The sequence below is a fragment of the Mastigoproctus giganteus genome, chromosome 4 (genome assembly GCF_048544385.1).
Source record: "Mastigoproctus giganteus isolate SK-2022 chromosome 4, ASM4854438v1, whole genome shotgun sequence".
NCBI lineage: Eukaryota > Metazoa > Arthropoda > Arachnida > Uropygi > Thelyphonidae > Mastigoproctus > Mastigoproctus giganteus.
This window is the reverse complement of record NC_143578.1, coordinates 224,213,339-224,229,313: the sequence shown is the minus strand read 5'-3', so window position 1 is coordinate 224,229,313 and position 15,975 is coordinate 224,213,339. Positions and strand designations below refer to the sequence as shown.

Below are 15,975 nucleotides of genomic sequence, written 5' to 3'. Positions count from 1 at the left end.
TTCTAATACCTCTCGTGTTTGGGGTTTTCATAAAAAAAAAAAAAAAAATTTCCATTTTAAGTACTTCTCCGTAACATTACTAGAAAAAAGTGGAATGATTGGAATTTTAAGAAGCTGGTAGTCAATATTATAGTTTTGTTTGTGCAATTCAAGGCATATTAAATAATATTAGCTTAATTGCAAGCAGCAAAAATATGGACAGGATTATTTATAATAAAGTTTCTGCACATACAGAATTTTTTTATTGCTATTCATATCGATACTAACCTGATGGATCTCTATCTGGATTGTATTCCAGTGCATTCTGACAAATTAAATCAATGTCTTCAAGGAACTGTCCAACAGTTTCATAATGATGTCCATCTATCTTTGCCAACATTGTGTATAAATCAATTGGATTCTTAATCACTTCTCGATAATCTGGTACCTAGAAGATTAGTCAGAGTGATGAAGAAAGAAAACAAATGACATTTGGTAATTATGAGAAAAAAAAAAAAAAGAGCACATGAACCAAAGATACTTCAGAACAGCTAAGTAATATTTTGGCTCCAGTTTACAATGCAAGAGAATGCAAAACATTGTTCAATTATAACAAAATTATCAGATGGCTGTTAATTATTAAGAACAAAACAAAAACATGTCAGAAATTAACTTTATTTCCATCAAATTTAATTATAATGGCACAAGCTGCAAGCATGCCATCCAAAAAGACAATTGCAGCATGGGGATGCTGGTAATAACCTGCACATTTTGAGTGAAGGCAACTCTACTATGAATCAAGATCTTATTATATGCACAGCATGTGGTATACAGGAGGGCCTCGATTAACGCGATTAATTCGTCCTGCGAGTGCAGCGCGCAAAACGGAAATGTGTTAATCGAATATCATAACCAATAGGAAAAATTATAATTGGTCCTTGGCCTTCTGGAATGTCCATAAAGAATTTTAAAAATACCTTTTAAATAATTTTTTAACTGTATATATAATGCAAAAGATAATGAAAATAATTATGGAATTAAACGTTTTTTGCATAAAACAGCGGTTCTTAGACTGTGCGCCGCGGAATATTTTAAATTTTCGAGGGAAACACAGCGATACTCGACATCTGTCGGACACTGCGCGAACTACTAGCTCGAGGTAGTTCACAGTTTCAGCATTTCTTATTAAGTTGTTTGGACCTAACTACTAAACGAAACTGTTAGGTATTTCTTTTGGTCTGGGTGCGCCTTGAAAAAATTACTGAGACATTAAAGGCGCCATGAACAGAGAAACTTTGGGAACCTCTGACATAAAATACACAATGAAGAAATTACGGTTGCGGAAATATTTGAACAGTGTTGACTTTCTCTTTTCATCAATCAATTTCCGATAGCCGACAACAATCTTCTCTGGGCCCTGGCGAAATAAATATCGCAGAGAACATCAAACCTTTTGTTGTTTGAGGTTCTATGCGATACGAAAGATTTCATCAAATTCTTTTACCGTTATCTCCTTTGCGGTAACATTTTCATCTGGCTCATTTAAAAATTTGAATTTTTAAATGCAAGTCTGCATTGACTTTATTAGCAGGAGACAAACACGTCTTCTTCCGATGGTTGATGGAACACATCGAGGTGGGCAGCAGGCAAACGTTTGTTTATTGACCATACGACTCGCGGTAAGCTTAATGCGTGATTCAAATCTTTTTCAACTATCGCATAAAAAAAAAAAAAAAAAAAGATCGCGTTAACTGGAAATTTGCATCGTGTAAAGTGGTATCATTTTTCAAATAGCTTTAACTGAATATCGCGTTAATCGAACTCGTGTTATGCGAGGCCTAGCTGTGTATATATATAATCACAAGCAAAATATTTTGGTCTCAGAGGAAATACTTATTCTTGGTGATGCTACTGTCATAGAAATGGGAAATGCTTTACACATTACTTATGCTTCACTCTGATAAGAGAGCTTATCATGAGAGCCTTGTCAATCAATTCAGCAATGCAGAGATTGTGCAGGGCTGTTTTTATACTGATAGGATACACTTTAATAGAAGAGATGAATGAATATTTTATGATATCAATGCAGTGTATGCTGATAGGAAAACTGTTAAGGGTGGGGTAATTACACTGACTAATCATTTAATGACAGCCTTAAGTAGGGTGGAATTTTAATTCTTGCACTGCTTCTATTGTGACATTAAGAAAAAAAAAACCTGAAAAGCAGGAGGAGGGGGATTACAAGGCCTGGATGGGGGGGGGGTCAATGTGGGGCTAGAAATTACGTGCTGTGTAAAGAGTAACTAAAAACAAACAGGCAAACATTTACTTGCTGTTAACACTAACTAAATGTGATGATTTTGAAATACTGATTTAATAATCAAATTTAATTAATGTAATTGACATTGTAAGTATGATAGAAACACTGTTGCTCTGATGCTAAGAATGCAGAATTTCAATATAGCAATTATCATATGTACATAAAGGACACATAATAGGAGTGGTGGTGGTGGTGGGAGTTATTCTTTTAATTAAAAAGCATATAGATTCTAAAATGTTGTCAGTGTAATAACTCAGCCAGTATGGCACAACCACCTGGAAAACAAAGAGAGAGAGAGTAGAAGTCTGTTATAAGCCAAATGACTGTGATGATATTAATGAACAATGATACAGATACAGAAAAATAGAGTGAGCCAGCAAATTAAAATGTCTTATCACTGGGGACTAAAGCTTTCCAGATTAAGTCATCAAATGCTGACAGTGTAATTCAGAAGTTATCAGCTCACTCAATAGCAGAATAGTTCTCAATTTGCTGGTTGATTCCTTTGTATGCCAAATATTAGACAGGCAAAACGAGAGAAAGCAATATTCTTCATCTGGTCATCAGGTAATTCATCTGGTATTAAGAATCTTCTGGTGGCAGTGATCACAGTGTAGTAGTAGTAGTGGCATGTGATGCAAGAAAGCAAGCATATGAGCTTATGCAGCATCAGCCAAAAAAAAAAAAAAAAAAAAAATTTCAAAACAATCCCCTCTAAATATTTGTCCAGTTCCTCCTTAAATCTATTTAACCTATCAACTTCCACAATGACAGATGGAAGTTTGTTCCAGCAATTAACCATCCGCTGGCTAAATGCAAATTTCCACACATCTATTCTGCATCTGTCCTTCCTCAAATTCAATTTATGCCCCCTTAGGTTTGTAATCTGAACAAGTGGAAGAATCCTATCAGAATTCAGCGTGCTTAACCCGTTCAAGGCCTTATACACCTCAATCAGATCACCTTGCAGGTGCCTAGTCTCCAGCTGCTGCAATTTGCAGAACTTAATTGCTATATTGCCACTACTACTACCAGGAGAGGTAAGAGGATCCCTTCATTCCCCTCACCAATCTTGTTGCCCTTCTCTGTACATGCTCAAGCAAATCTACATCCTTCCTAAAATGAGGCCTCCAGACCTGCACACAGTACTCAAGGCATGACCTGACCATTGCCTTATATAGAGGGACAATCACTTTTTCCCTGCTAACAAAATTCCTGTATATCATTGACAACACCCCATGACCTGCCCTGGCAGCCTGTCTGCATTGCTCAGGAAACTTCATATCTGACTATATATGAAGTTTTCTGAGCAATGCAGAAATTGTAATTATAAAATATAACTATATATTTTACAATTACTCCTAGGTCTTTTTCATTTTCTACCACCCTAAGTGTAGTACCACACAGTTGGTACGTTTCTCTGGGGTTACTTCTACCCATATGGAGTACTTTGCATTTTTCAATGCTAAACTTCAGTTGCCACTTCTCAGCCCATCTGCCCACATCTATTCTACAGATATGGGCAGATGTGTACTGATATGAGACCTGTTGATTGTGTTTTTCAAATGGTAGTTATAATGGGTCAGACATTTTAAACTCTTTTCGAGTGGAATCAACTCTAAATGCCAAATGGGAAGTGTCCAGAGAGGTAATCATAGAGGACACTAAAGCTTTCCATACCAACAAGAGATTTAAACCAAAAATAGATGTCAGATGAAGTGATGAGCTTAGTAGAAGAGAAGAAAGATGCATGGGTTGATTATAAAAATTATACAATTTCAGGATACAGAGTCCTACAAAATACAAACTGGTCTGTAATCAAGTGGCTCAGGAGTTAGGCATGCTTAGGCAGATCATGAGAATTATAGATCCTTCAAGAGAAATCTTTGGCAAGGGGTGCAAATAAAAGGGGCAAGTAATACTTTGTGTGTGTGTCTTAACACTAGAAAGAAATGGATTAATTACATTGGCCTACTGGATATGAATGGCATAACTATTGAGAGCCTCATTTTATATTATTATATAAATATTTAATATTTATTATAATAATATTTATAATTCACATTCACTCAAAAAGAAAGTTTTATCCAATACTGATTGAGTTAAATTATTTTATAATAATGGAAAGTAATGGAATGGAAATAAAGAGAAACTGCAACATCTCTAATTTGCAAATGTATCTCCTATTCACAAGGGCAGTGCAAAGGGTCACCCACAGACCCGTAAGCTTGATCTCTACACAAAAATGGGTCAAAAATTAAAAGAAGTAATGCAAGATCATCTTAACAGGTGTTGCACCATAAGACAATCACAGCATGGATTTGTAAAAGATCTGATCACTTTCTTAAGTTGTCATAAAATAAGTGGATGAAATAGAATAATAATTTTGACCTCACATACTTAGATTTCAGGAAAGCCTTTAATTGGTGTATAAACTGGAGTAATGTGTCATCAGGGACAAGTTACTACTATAGATAAAAGAATGGTTAAGTGATAGGAGACAAAGAATGGTTATAAAGAGCTACTGGTCTTTGTGGACTAATGTGATTGGTTCCCCAGGGATCAGTAGTGGGCTCCATACTGCTTTTAATACTTATTATTAATATTTTAAATTTGATGGCTGTTTGCTGATGATACAAAAGGTAGGCATAGTGGTTAATTCATCTAGATCAGCGGTTCCCAACCGATGGTTCGCACCAAAAATTCTATAATGGCGTATGCTTGGATTTACATAAGTACACTAGTGTGCAAAACTTAAGGACCAGTCAGGTTTTCACCTGTAGCGTCTCATAGGAGTGGCCTGGATATGGGAAAAGCATACCAAAGGAACCTCGTGAGATACAGAAATGATGAAGGAAACAGCACTGACACAACAACAGAAACAAAATGGTACAGAGGGACTTTATTCAAAAAATGGCAACATTAGCAATGGCTGCCATGATACAGATGCATCACTGCCAAAGATGGATGGAACAAAGGGAAGAGGTGGTCCTCAGTAGGAGATATGGCCACCCCTAATGTCGATGCAGGCTTTGCACCACCTGTCCATACCTAGAACAATGCTGTTGATAAGTTCTTGCTGTAACATCATCCATTCCTCTGTCAGCACCATCTTGAGCTGGTGAACACTTTCTGGTGGGTGTGACATCTCTCCAGAGCATCCATTTTTGTGTTCGATGGGATTTAGATTGGTGGAACGGGCAGGCCACTTTTCAAAAGCATATCAACAGCTGCAGTGCGATGGGGTGTGGCATTATCATCCATAGACACGAACTCGGAACCAATGGCACCTCGGAACAGACGCACATGGGGAAGGATTACCTCAGTACAGTAGTGTGCACCGGTTACAGTACCGTATTCCAGTATCTGGAGTTGTGTACGTCTATTCAAGATAACGCCTCCCCAGACGAACACCTCGACCGTCATATTGAACCCTTTCAGTGATGTTTGCGGGGTGATAATACTGTTGTTGTTGTTATTTGGGTTTTAGAAGCATTAGCAACTAAGGCCATATTGCTCCAGGGATATGCGGTGGTCATTCCCTGACCTTTCCGCATCCTCCATATTTGGTGGTCACGGGCTCGAACCCCGGTCTAATCAAGAAGTGTGTGCGTTACGCACTGCCACTCCTGCCCACCTGGATATGGAGGCGCCGATAATACCTGTGTCAACCTCTCGACAGATTAGCTGATGTCCAGAATCTCTGCTGTCCAGTCCTTGTGTTCGATGTACCACTGTAAATGGTGTCTCCAATGGGCAGGTGTTAAAGGGACATAGCATACTCGCCGTTAGGCAAACAGTCCACCTTTGTGGAGTCACCTGTCTACAGTAAGCCGCAATATCCCGCGTCCTGTGCAGCTGGTTTGCAATGGATCCTGTTGTCTGGTGTCGGTCCCTTTTGGTCTGTAGGAGTACATAGCGGTCATCATTGGGCATTGGTTTTTCGTGGACGACCACCACTGGTCCTTCAAACAGCTATACCTGTTGTTCTGAAGGCCGCCCATGCATGTGAGATGATGCTATGGGCGATATCAAACTCTGCAGCCACATTCCTCGCACTTCCGATCTTCCCAATTATTCAACCCTGGGTAAAGTCATCCACATGTTGTTTAGTGGCCATTTCATTGTCTGTAGCACTGTATGAAACCAATCGAATGTCTGTAACAATCGTGCTCACCATTTGGTAATTTGCACATAATTACTGAACTGCTGCTTTTGTCTGTTTACATGATCACGATTCAAATTTTTGCATGCGCACCAGCTTTCTACTGAATGGCCACAGTTATGCAAATCATCCCAGGCTGTGTTTCACAGTTTTGTTTGATTTTGTGGTTGTAACCTTTAGAAATAGTGTTGGTCCTTAAGTTTTGCACACTAGTGTATATTATTGTAAACTACAAAAAATAACCAATAATAAACAATAAAATAAAATAAAATTAAATAAAAAGTAAAGAATTACCAAAGAAAGAAACCACATCTCCCGCAATTCCTTATAATCGCTTACTATCTTACAGTATATCATGCTAAATATATATCTAAAATTATTTCTTGACTAAATGTCTAAGAGTATGAAAAAGGCTGTTTATGCATGGGTAATGCGAGATATAATCATACGATGCATGCATACTATCATTTCTACTACCTGGGTAGTAGAAATGATGGAAGTGCATTACCCATGCATAAACAACCTTTTTCATACACTTAGACATTTAGTCAAGAAATATTTCTAGATTAAACCATGCAAACCATCAAGCATCTCTCATATTGTGGAGTTATACTTCATAACCGGGATGTGACTATTGTAACAACAGGGTATCTGCCCACCCATCGATGAGTAAGTCAACAAGCTTCGAAACGGTGCCATCTGGGTGGAGGTATCCGACGAGAATAAGTAACATTACTCTTGTCCACTGGTGAAGTTACTTATTCAAAGTAGTGCAATACCTCGGCAACTCATTGTGAAGGTATTCACAATATGAAATATAATTAAACAATGTATGCATACTAATGCATTACCCATGTTTAAACAACATTTTTTAAATAAATATGTTTTCCATGCTAATTTTTTTTCATTCTTAAGGACATTATGTATAGGTACTTTTTTTTTTAGAACCTATAGTACTTAGTACCATGCATAGGTTGAAAAGATGACTGTTGTTATGCTGGAGCATTAGCAACTAAGGCCATATTGCTCCGGGATGTGCGGTGGTCATTCCCTGACCTTTCCGCATCCTCCATATTTAGTGGTGATGGGCTCGAACCCGGTCTAATCAAGAAGCGTGTGCTATGCACTGCTGCTCCTTCCCTCCTGGCTACGGAGGCGCCTTGGTTGAAAAGATGAAAGAAGATACTTGTCGACACTAGACTTGAATTTCTGCAGAACTCGACCCATTTTTGAATTTTATTGAGGGACATTTGCAATTACTGTTCAACAGATCTCATGCTTTGAGAATGGCAAGAAATGGAGAGAGAGAGGGAGAGAGAGAGATCGTCAGCAAAAGGATAGGCTTCTACAGTATTTGGAAGTTGTTTTGAAATGGAATCAATTCTAAGGGCAAATAGGGTTGTGCTCAATACCGACCCCTGTGGTACTCCGTCTTCCTGCACGAATGTAGAAGAAAAGGAGTTTTGGTACCAAACCTGGAAAGAGCGGCTCTGGCGGAAGTTCCTAATAAATATAGGCAAGTTGCCTCGTAGACCAAGATTATGTAGGTCACTGAGAATGCCATACTGCCAGGTAGTATCAAATGAATTTTCTATATCAATGGAGACCATGACAAGGTGTTTGTTTTTCACAAAGGCATTGCGAATTTCAAATTCGGCCTTGCTCATCAGATCTAGAGAGGACCTATTTTTGCGAAAGCCATGTTGACAATTACTCAGTAGTTGTTGAATTTCAATGATCCAGGTGAGTCGACTGTTAATCAATTTTTCAAGAATTTTACCAAGGCAACTTGACAGAGAGATTGGCCTGTAACTATTAGGGCTGGAAGGATCTTTTCCAGGTTTAAAAAAGGCCAAAACTGTAGCATGGTGCCAAGAGGTTGGATAAATATTTTCCAGAAAGATCCGGTTAAAGAAGACTAGCAGCATGACATAATATATGCCATCTGTGCTGTTTCGTGTTCTTCTGATGGCTTGTAAAAGTTCACAATATTCAAGAGGCTGATTATACGGAAGTGATAGTGAGGTTCTAAAGTTGATGGGCTTCTGTTCAGTGGTGGTCTTAATTTTTTGGAATTTCGGAGTGTAGTTTGATGCAGCTGAGACTTGGCAAAGGTTTTACCCAAGGCATTCGCTATATCTAAAGGACCAGAGAGTTCTTGCCCATTGTATGAAAGAATTGGGGAAGGGATGATTGGAAACTTCCCAGAAAGCTGTCTAATTTTCTTCCATATTAATCTGGAGTTGGTATTTCTGTTGATAGTACATGCAAACCGAGTCCAAGAATCTTTCTTGGCTTGCCTCTGAATGAACTGCGCTTTTCCCTTAGCTTCTTGTAGCTAATTAAATTAGCTGTTGTTGAAAATTGATGGAATAAATTGAATGCTTTATTTTTTTTCCTTCTTTGCTTTCGTGCACTCTTCATTCCACCAGTAGTTGAAGTGCCGTCGAGTTGGGGGGTTTGATAATGGAAATGAGTATTTTGCTGCAACTAAAAGACGGGATGTGATATAATCAGTTACTTTATCTATAGGTTGTAGCTGAATAGTTTCTTTGTCCAGAATGATTGCTGATTGAAATTTTGCCCACTGGCTTTAGAAAATTTCCATTTTCTGCAGGGTTGGTCTGTTGTGAGCAGGTTACAGACAATTGGAAAATGGTCATCGCCCACTGGATCATCCATAGCGGACCACTGAATGACCGGAAACAGTATCGGAGAACAAATCGAAAGGTCAATTGCAGAAGTCTGTCCAGTAAGTAACTGTATGTGGGCGTGTGTACCACTATTAAGAATGGTAAGGTTTTGTTTATCTAGTAGAGTTTCAATCAGTCGGCCCTGTCTATTTAATTTAGAGGATCCCCATAAAGGGTGGTGGCCATTGAAATCTCCTAGCAAGCAGGAGGATAGTTGGGGAGGGTAGTTGTATTAAAAGTTCTTTGATATCTTTATAAGAGTATGTATTGTTTGGTGGGAGATAGACTGAGACTAGTGTGTAAATGCAATCTGGGTAATCAGATGCACAGCAATGGCTTCAATTTGGGTTTGAAGAATGATTTGGCTAGCAGGGATCTTTGAGTTAATCAAAATAGCTACACCACCACGAGCAGAATCGGATGTATTCCGATCTCTTCGATAGATTGTGTAGTTTTTTATAGAAACAGAAATTTGAGCAGTTAAATAGGTTTCCTGCAGACAGAAACCCACTGGAGAGTAGCGTCTAATTAAGTACTGAATGTCGTCGATGTTGCCTTGAAAGCCTCTACAATTTCACTGTAAAATATAAGGCATTATTTGAGTTTAGAAGAAGCTGTACCTGACATGGCTGTCTTGTGGTGTTCTGGCTTTGGTTTATTTCTTTTTGGAAAGGTGGGGCGACCTGTGTACATATCTTCTTCTTCTTCTTCTTCTTCAAATATTTCAAGAATCAGATCTTCCTGTTTAGATGAGTACTCTTGATCCATCGATGTGTCCTGAATAATCTGTTTTGAAGTTGAACTAAGATTATTTGGAGTAATAGCAATCACTGGCGAATGAGGAGATTTTGTTGGAATCGTAAGAGGCGTATTACTTGCTTGGTTTGAGTGCTTCAAGATATTGGACTGCTGCTGAGAAAGGACAGCTCGAGCCCAGTCGGAGATTGATATGTTGGATGGAACAGTAACATCAGTTGGCGTGGCTATTGTTTGATATTTTTTTGTAATACTGGCATAGGTACGGTTAGATATACTGAGTGCAATTAATTTTCTTGCTTCCTGATAACTAACTTTGTTTTCGACTTTATATTTTCTATACAGTGTTTTCTATACAACTTTATTTAAATTCTATACAGTGGGACCAACTGATGATGTTACCAACAGCAAATTCAAAATGGGAAGCATTCAAAGAACTTATCTTGGAAGCTACTAGGCTTTACATACCAACTAAGAAATACTGTTCAAGGTTTAAGCCAAAATGGATGTCAGATGAACTAATGAGGCATATGGCAGAGAAGAAAAATGCATGGGATACTTACAAATTAACACATGACACAGAAGCCTATGATAGATACAAGTTGATATGCAACCAAGTTACAAAGGAGGTTAGGCAGGCAAAGGCAGATTACGAGAAATCCTTGGCAAGGGATGCAAAGAAAAACAGTTCTTACTTATGTTAACTCTAGAAGGAAGGGGATGAATCAGATTGGTCCACTTGATATTGATGGGTCAACTGTTGATGATCCTGCTCAGGTAGCTAACAAACTAAATGAATATTTTGCATCGACATTCACACATGAGGAGTTATTCAGCAAGGGGAATGCCAGAGGTGTATTCAACTCTAGCAGTAAGCTACAGAATCTTGAAATAACTGGGAGTAAAGTGGAGGAGAAACTGTTGAAGATAAACACAAGAAAGGCACCCGGGGTGGATGGGATCTATCCAGTTATATTAAAGGAGGCAGCAAAGGAAGTAAGCAAACCCTTAGCCATAATTATGAGAGCTTCTTTGGACTCAGGGGAGGTACCCATAGACTGGAAATGTGCAAATGTGACCCCAATTCACAAAGGAGGATCAAAGGCTGACACAAGTAATTATAGACCTGTGAGCTTAACTTCTGTTCCAGGAAAATTAATGGAGGCACTGGTTAAAGAAGCACTGCAGGATCATTTAGACAAGACTTCAGTTATAGCTCAGACACAGCATGGTTTTGTTAAGGGGAAGTCTTGCCTGACCAACTTGATTGGATATTATGATGCAGTCACAAAAGAACTGGATGCAGGGAATAACTTTGATATTATATACTTGGATCTTAGAAAGGCTTTTGATACTGTTGCACATGGAAGACTGCTACACAAATTGGAGCAGTGTGACATTGGAGGCAAATTGCTGCTATGGATAAAGGGGTGGTTGAGGGGGAGAAGACAGAGAGTGGTAATCAATGGACACTGCTCATCGTGGACTAATGTTATTAGTGGAGTCCCTCAGGGCTCAGTGTTGGGTTCATTATTGTTTTCTGTATTTATAAATGATATTGATGATGTTATATCAAGTTTAATGTCCAAGTTTGCAGACGATACAAAGGTTGGCAGGGTTGTCAAGGACACTACTGACACTATGCTGCTGCAACAGGATCTGGAAAGGTTGAGCAGATGGGCTGAGAGGTGGCAAATGAAGTTTAACATTGACAAATGTAAAGTACTACACATGGGAAACAGCAACCCCAGAGCAACGTATCAACTCTGTGGTACTACACTGACAGTGGTAGAGAATGAAAGGGACTTGGGGGTGGTTGTGCAGGCAGATATGAAGTTCTCTGAGCAGTGCAGATGGGCTGCAAGAGTAGCTCATGGAGTATTGTCAATGATATACAGGAATTTTTCCAGCAGGGATTAGGAGGTGATTATTCCATTGTATAAGGCAATGGTCAGGCCACACCTAGAGTACTGTATACAGGTCTGGAGGCCTCATTTCAAGAAGGATGTAGAGCTGCTGGAACGAGTACAGAGAAGGGCAACAAGATTAGTGAATGGAACAAAGGGGTGCTCTTACGAAGAAAGGCTTAAGTTTTGCAAATTACAGTGTCTGGAGACTAGGCACCAGCGAGGTGATCTGATAGAGGTGTATAAAGCCTTGAATGGTTTAAGCATGCTCAATGCTGATGGGATTCTTCCTCTAGCTCAGAAAAATCACCTGAGAGGGCATAAATTCAAATTGAGGAAAGACAGATGTAGGATAGACGTGAGGAAATTTGCCTTTAGCTAGCGGGTGGTTGGTTGGTGGAACAGACTTCCATCCCTTGTGGTGGAGGTTGATAGCCTAAATAAGTTTAAGGCTCAGCTGGACAGGTATTTGGAACGAACAGAGGGGTGAAGTGGAAGTGGGTTTTTTTTTTTTGGCTGATGCTGCATAAGCTTGCTTTCTTGCATCAAATGCCTCTACTAATGCTAATGCTATTTTACAATTTTTTTTCTCCATTTTCCACTTCTCACATGTTTTAGAGTAAGCAGAATGGTTGTCCTTGCAATTAAGACAAGTCATTTCTTTCGCCAAACAGTCATTTTGACTGTGATCAGAAGATCCACAGTTGGGACAAGCTGGGTTCCCTCTGCATGCCGTCTGAGAGTGGCCATACTTTTGGCATTTATAGCATCTCAACAGATTAGGAATATAAGGACGAATGCGAAAAAGTAGATATCCTGCTTTTACTGATGAGGGTAGATTTGGACTGTTAAAGGTGAGAATGATATTTCTGGTGAGTGTGAGCATATTGTCCCTTTTAGTCAATTCTTTTGACAGCAATTACGTTTTGTTCATTTAGCTCTTCTTTAATTTCTTCTTCTGTCACATTCAAAAGGTCCCAACTAGATATAACACCCTTAGATGTATTTAGGGTTGCATGGGGGAGTTACCTTTACTGGAATTTTAGCAAAGTTTGTCACTTTTAAGAGTTTTTCAGAATGCCTGCAGTTGACAGTTTCTACTAGTAAGTCCCCTGATTGCAATCTCTTAACCATCTTGGGAAACCCTGCAATACTTTCCAAGTGTTTTTGGATTAGAAAGGAGGATAGCTTACTAAGAGGCTATTCTGATAATGAATGCATTATTAAAAATGCAGGAAACTCGGTCGCAGAGGAAATGGTTTTTAACCTCTTTGCTTGTGAAGAGTCACGTTCGTGTTCTGTGTCTAGCCGACTGATTGTCGGTTCTAAAGAAGGAAACATATTTTGTTCCATCTTGGCTCCTTTTAGCCCCTGGAAGATGAACTTTTCTGCCAAGGTTACCGGCCCCGCCACGAGGAGGCAGGAGCAGTGCCTGGAGTGACCAAGCGAAACTAGTAGGACAGTCTATTAGATATGAAAAATAAAGAAAGGTTACTTTCCTTCCTTGCTCTCTACCAATACTTTTGATACAAGAGCTACTAAATAAAAGGATTTCTCAACGAGAGGAACGTAAAAGAGAATGCAGAATTCACCTATTAAAAAGTCGCAGTGAAAGCACAAAGAGAAATCGCTCAGTCACAATCGCTTGGCACCCCGGGGCCAAGAGTAGAAGTAATCGCAATGGGAAGATAATTGGATGGAAGTGATTTGGCACCCTTTTTTTTTTTAGGAACTGGCTGGATATGAGCAAATTTCCAAGCAGAAGGAAAAACACTTTTGGAATAAGAAAGTGAAACAAGACAATACAAAACAGGAGTAAGTTCAGGGGCACAGGTTTTGAGAACAAGTGGAGAAATACCATCGGGACCTGGAGCTTTCATAGCATCAGATTCATTAAAATGATCAACATACTTTGACTTAAAAGCCACTTCCACTTGATTTTCTGCATTTATTATTGTTATAATAAATGCAGAAATTCCATTCATTGAATGGAATGTATTGGGAACGGTTTGAGGTGATTTACCAAGATTATGAATACACGAGTTGGAAGAAAAATAGGATGCTAGCAGATCAGCTTTATCTTTGGCTAATGTGGCAACAGAATCATCTGGTTTTGATAGAGGTGGGAGCAGAGATGGGCAAAAATTGCCTCCAATAGCTTTGGAAAGAGACCAGAATCTTTGGCTACCATTTGGAGAAGAAACAAGTTTTGTACTTTTAGCCTGTTCGAAATCTAGTTTGGACTGATTAATAACTGCTTTACAAAGTAAATAATACTTAATAATAATTTTTATTATTACACAATGTTGCTTATAAAAATGTAGTACTAGGAATATTTCATAATAAAAAATCAGTACTATTACAAGATTTCAGAGAATATAGGCTTAGGGGTTCGCGAGTCAAAAATAGTTGGGAACCGCTGATCTAGATCCTTCAAGAGAATCTAGATAAATTAAGCAGATGGCTTTATAAATGACAACTAAGGTTTAGAATGATAAATGCATAGTATGGCTTTTCAAAAGCAGTAATCTTAGAATATCACCAAATATTTGGATGGTTTAATACCATTTGGATGGTATTAAACTTAAGGCAGTGAGTGGAGTATGAAAAATATTTGGGGATAATTGTGTAGTCCGACATGAAATTCTGTGAGCAGTGCAACAAGATGCTAAAATAGTTCATGGGGTTCTGTCAATGATATACTGGAACTTTGCCAGCAGAGATAAAGATATGATTCTACCACTGTATAAAGCAATGGTTAGGCAACATCTAGAATACTGCATACAAGTTTGGAAACCTAATTTTAGGAAGGACATATATCTATTGGAAAGGATGCATATAAGAGCAACAAGTTTAGCTGGCAGTCTCTGGAAGTTTATAAGGCATTAAGAGTTAAATTTTTACTTAACCCTTGAAAACCTTATACACTTAAATGAGTTAAACTAAATGTTGATGGGCTCTTGACTCTTTTCAGACAACACACACACACACACACACACACACACACACACACACACACACACACACACACACACACACACACACACACACACACACACACACACACACACACACACAGGGTGGGGGGAAATAAATTTACCCACATAGTATGGTGGAAGTGGATAGTTTGAATAAATTTAAGGAAGGTTTAAACAAATTATTTTTGAGAAATGGGAAAGTGATACAACAGTTTTTAAATTTTTTTTTACTTATTATTATTACAGGTCAACCATCACTAATTCGGTTCCACCACTAATTCGGACATAATTTCAGCGAACGTAATTTCAAATTTCCCGTGTCGGCGTACCAAATTGCCGCTACTGTCTTGGTGATGTTGGTTGCAGCATCAGCTGTTGGCACGAACTCGTAAACACTGGCTCCCACTTGTTTTTCTGCATTTATTATTGTTATAATCTGCTCACAGTTAGCCCCAGCCATGGTTCCAATGCATAAAGAACGTGCCTCTCGTGGTGTAAAGTGCAAACACCATACATTCTCCATAACAGATAAAGTTGAACTTCTGAAAAAACTCAACAGCGGTGTTGTGAGAAGTTTAACTCTGCTTAATTGTAAATTCCAGCAATTTCTCTCAGTTATTCTTATTTTAGTAATTTTCTTTTAGCCATTTCATTCCTTTACTGATTTTTTTTTTTTTTTTTTTACAACACACTTGTACAAACTTGCGGAAAAAAAAACACAATATGATTGATAATACAACGCACTAACGAACTTGTTTTCACAAAATCTCTAACAAATTTTTCTCTTTCTTGGTGATTCCCCTTTTACTTATGACTCTTGTTCTCTCTCTCTTTTGTTTTGAAAGAGAGAGTGGGAATTATAGAAGCCAATTCAGAAGAACAGTGTCTGTGGAAGTATCTACAGAAAAGGCAAGCAGTAGAAACAGTACGTCTATGAGACAAAGAGTTCAGAGACTGTTAGAGATGAGCCATTAATTAACCAAACTGCCCTCTTCTGAATGGAATCTAGAAACCTCAGAGAGGTTTTGGGGGCACTGCCCCAGATGTGGGAACAATATTTCATGGCAAGGCGGATTTGCGATTTGTACAGAGTGATGTAGAGAGCGAAAGAGAAAACCATGTTTTTTAGATGCAGTGGAAGCAATATTTGTAATGTGCTTGTGCCAAGAGAGAGAGA

At 38.6% G+C, this 15,975-nt stretch overlaps 1 protein-coding gene across 1 annotated transcript in view; it reads right to left on the bottom strand.

Annotated features, from left to right (window-relative positions):
- The window catches only part of LOC150087437 (ATPase family AAA domain-containing protein 2-like), a 450,193-nt gene that overhangs the window by 169,563 nt on the left and 264,655 nt on the right, over nucleotides 1-15,975 (bottom strand). Inside the window, exon 19 of the mRNA XM_090372484.1 lies at nucleotides 268-427. Within this exon, the coding sequence (XP_090228610.1) occupies nucleotides 268-427 (160 nt within the window). The remainder of the gene's footprint in view (nucleotides 1-267; nucleotides 428-15,975) is intronic.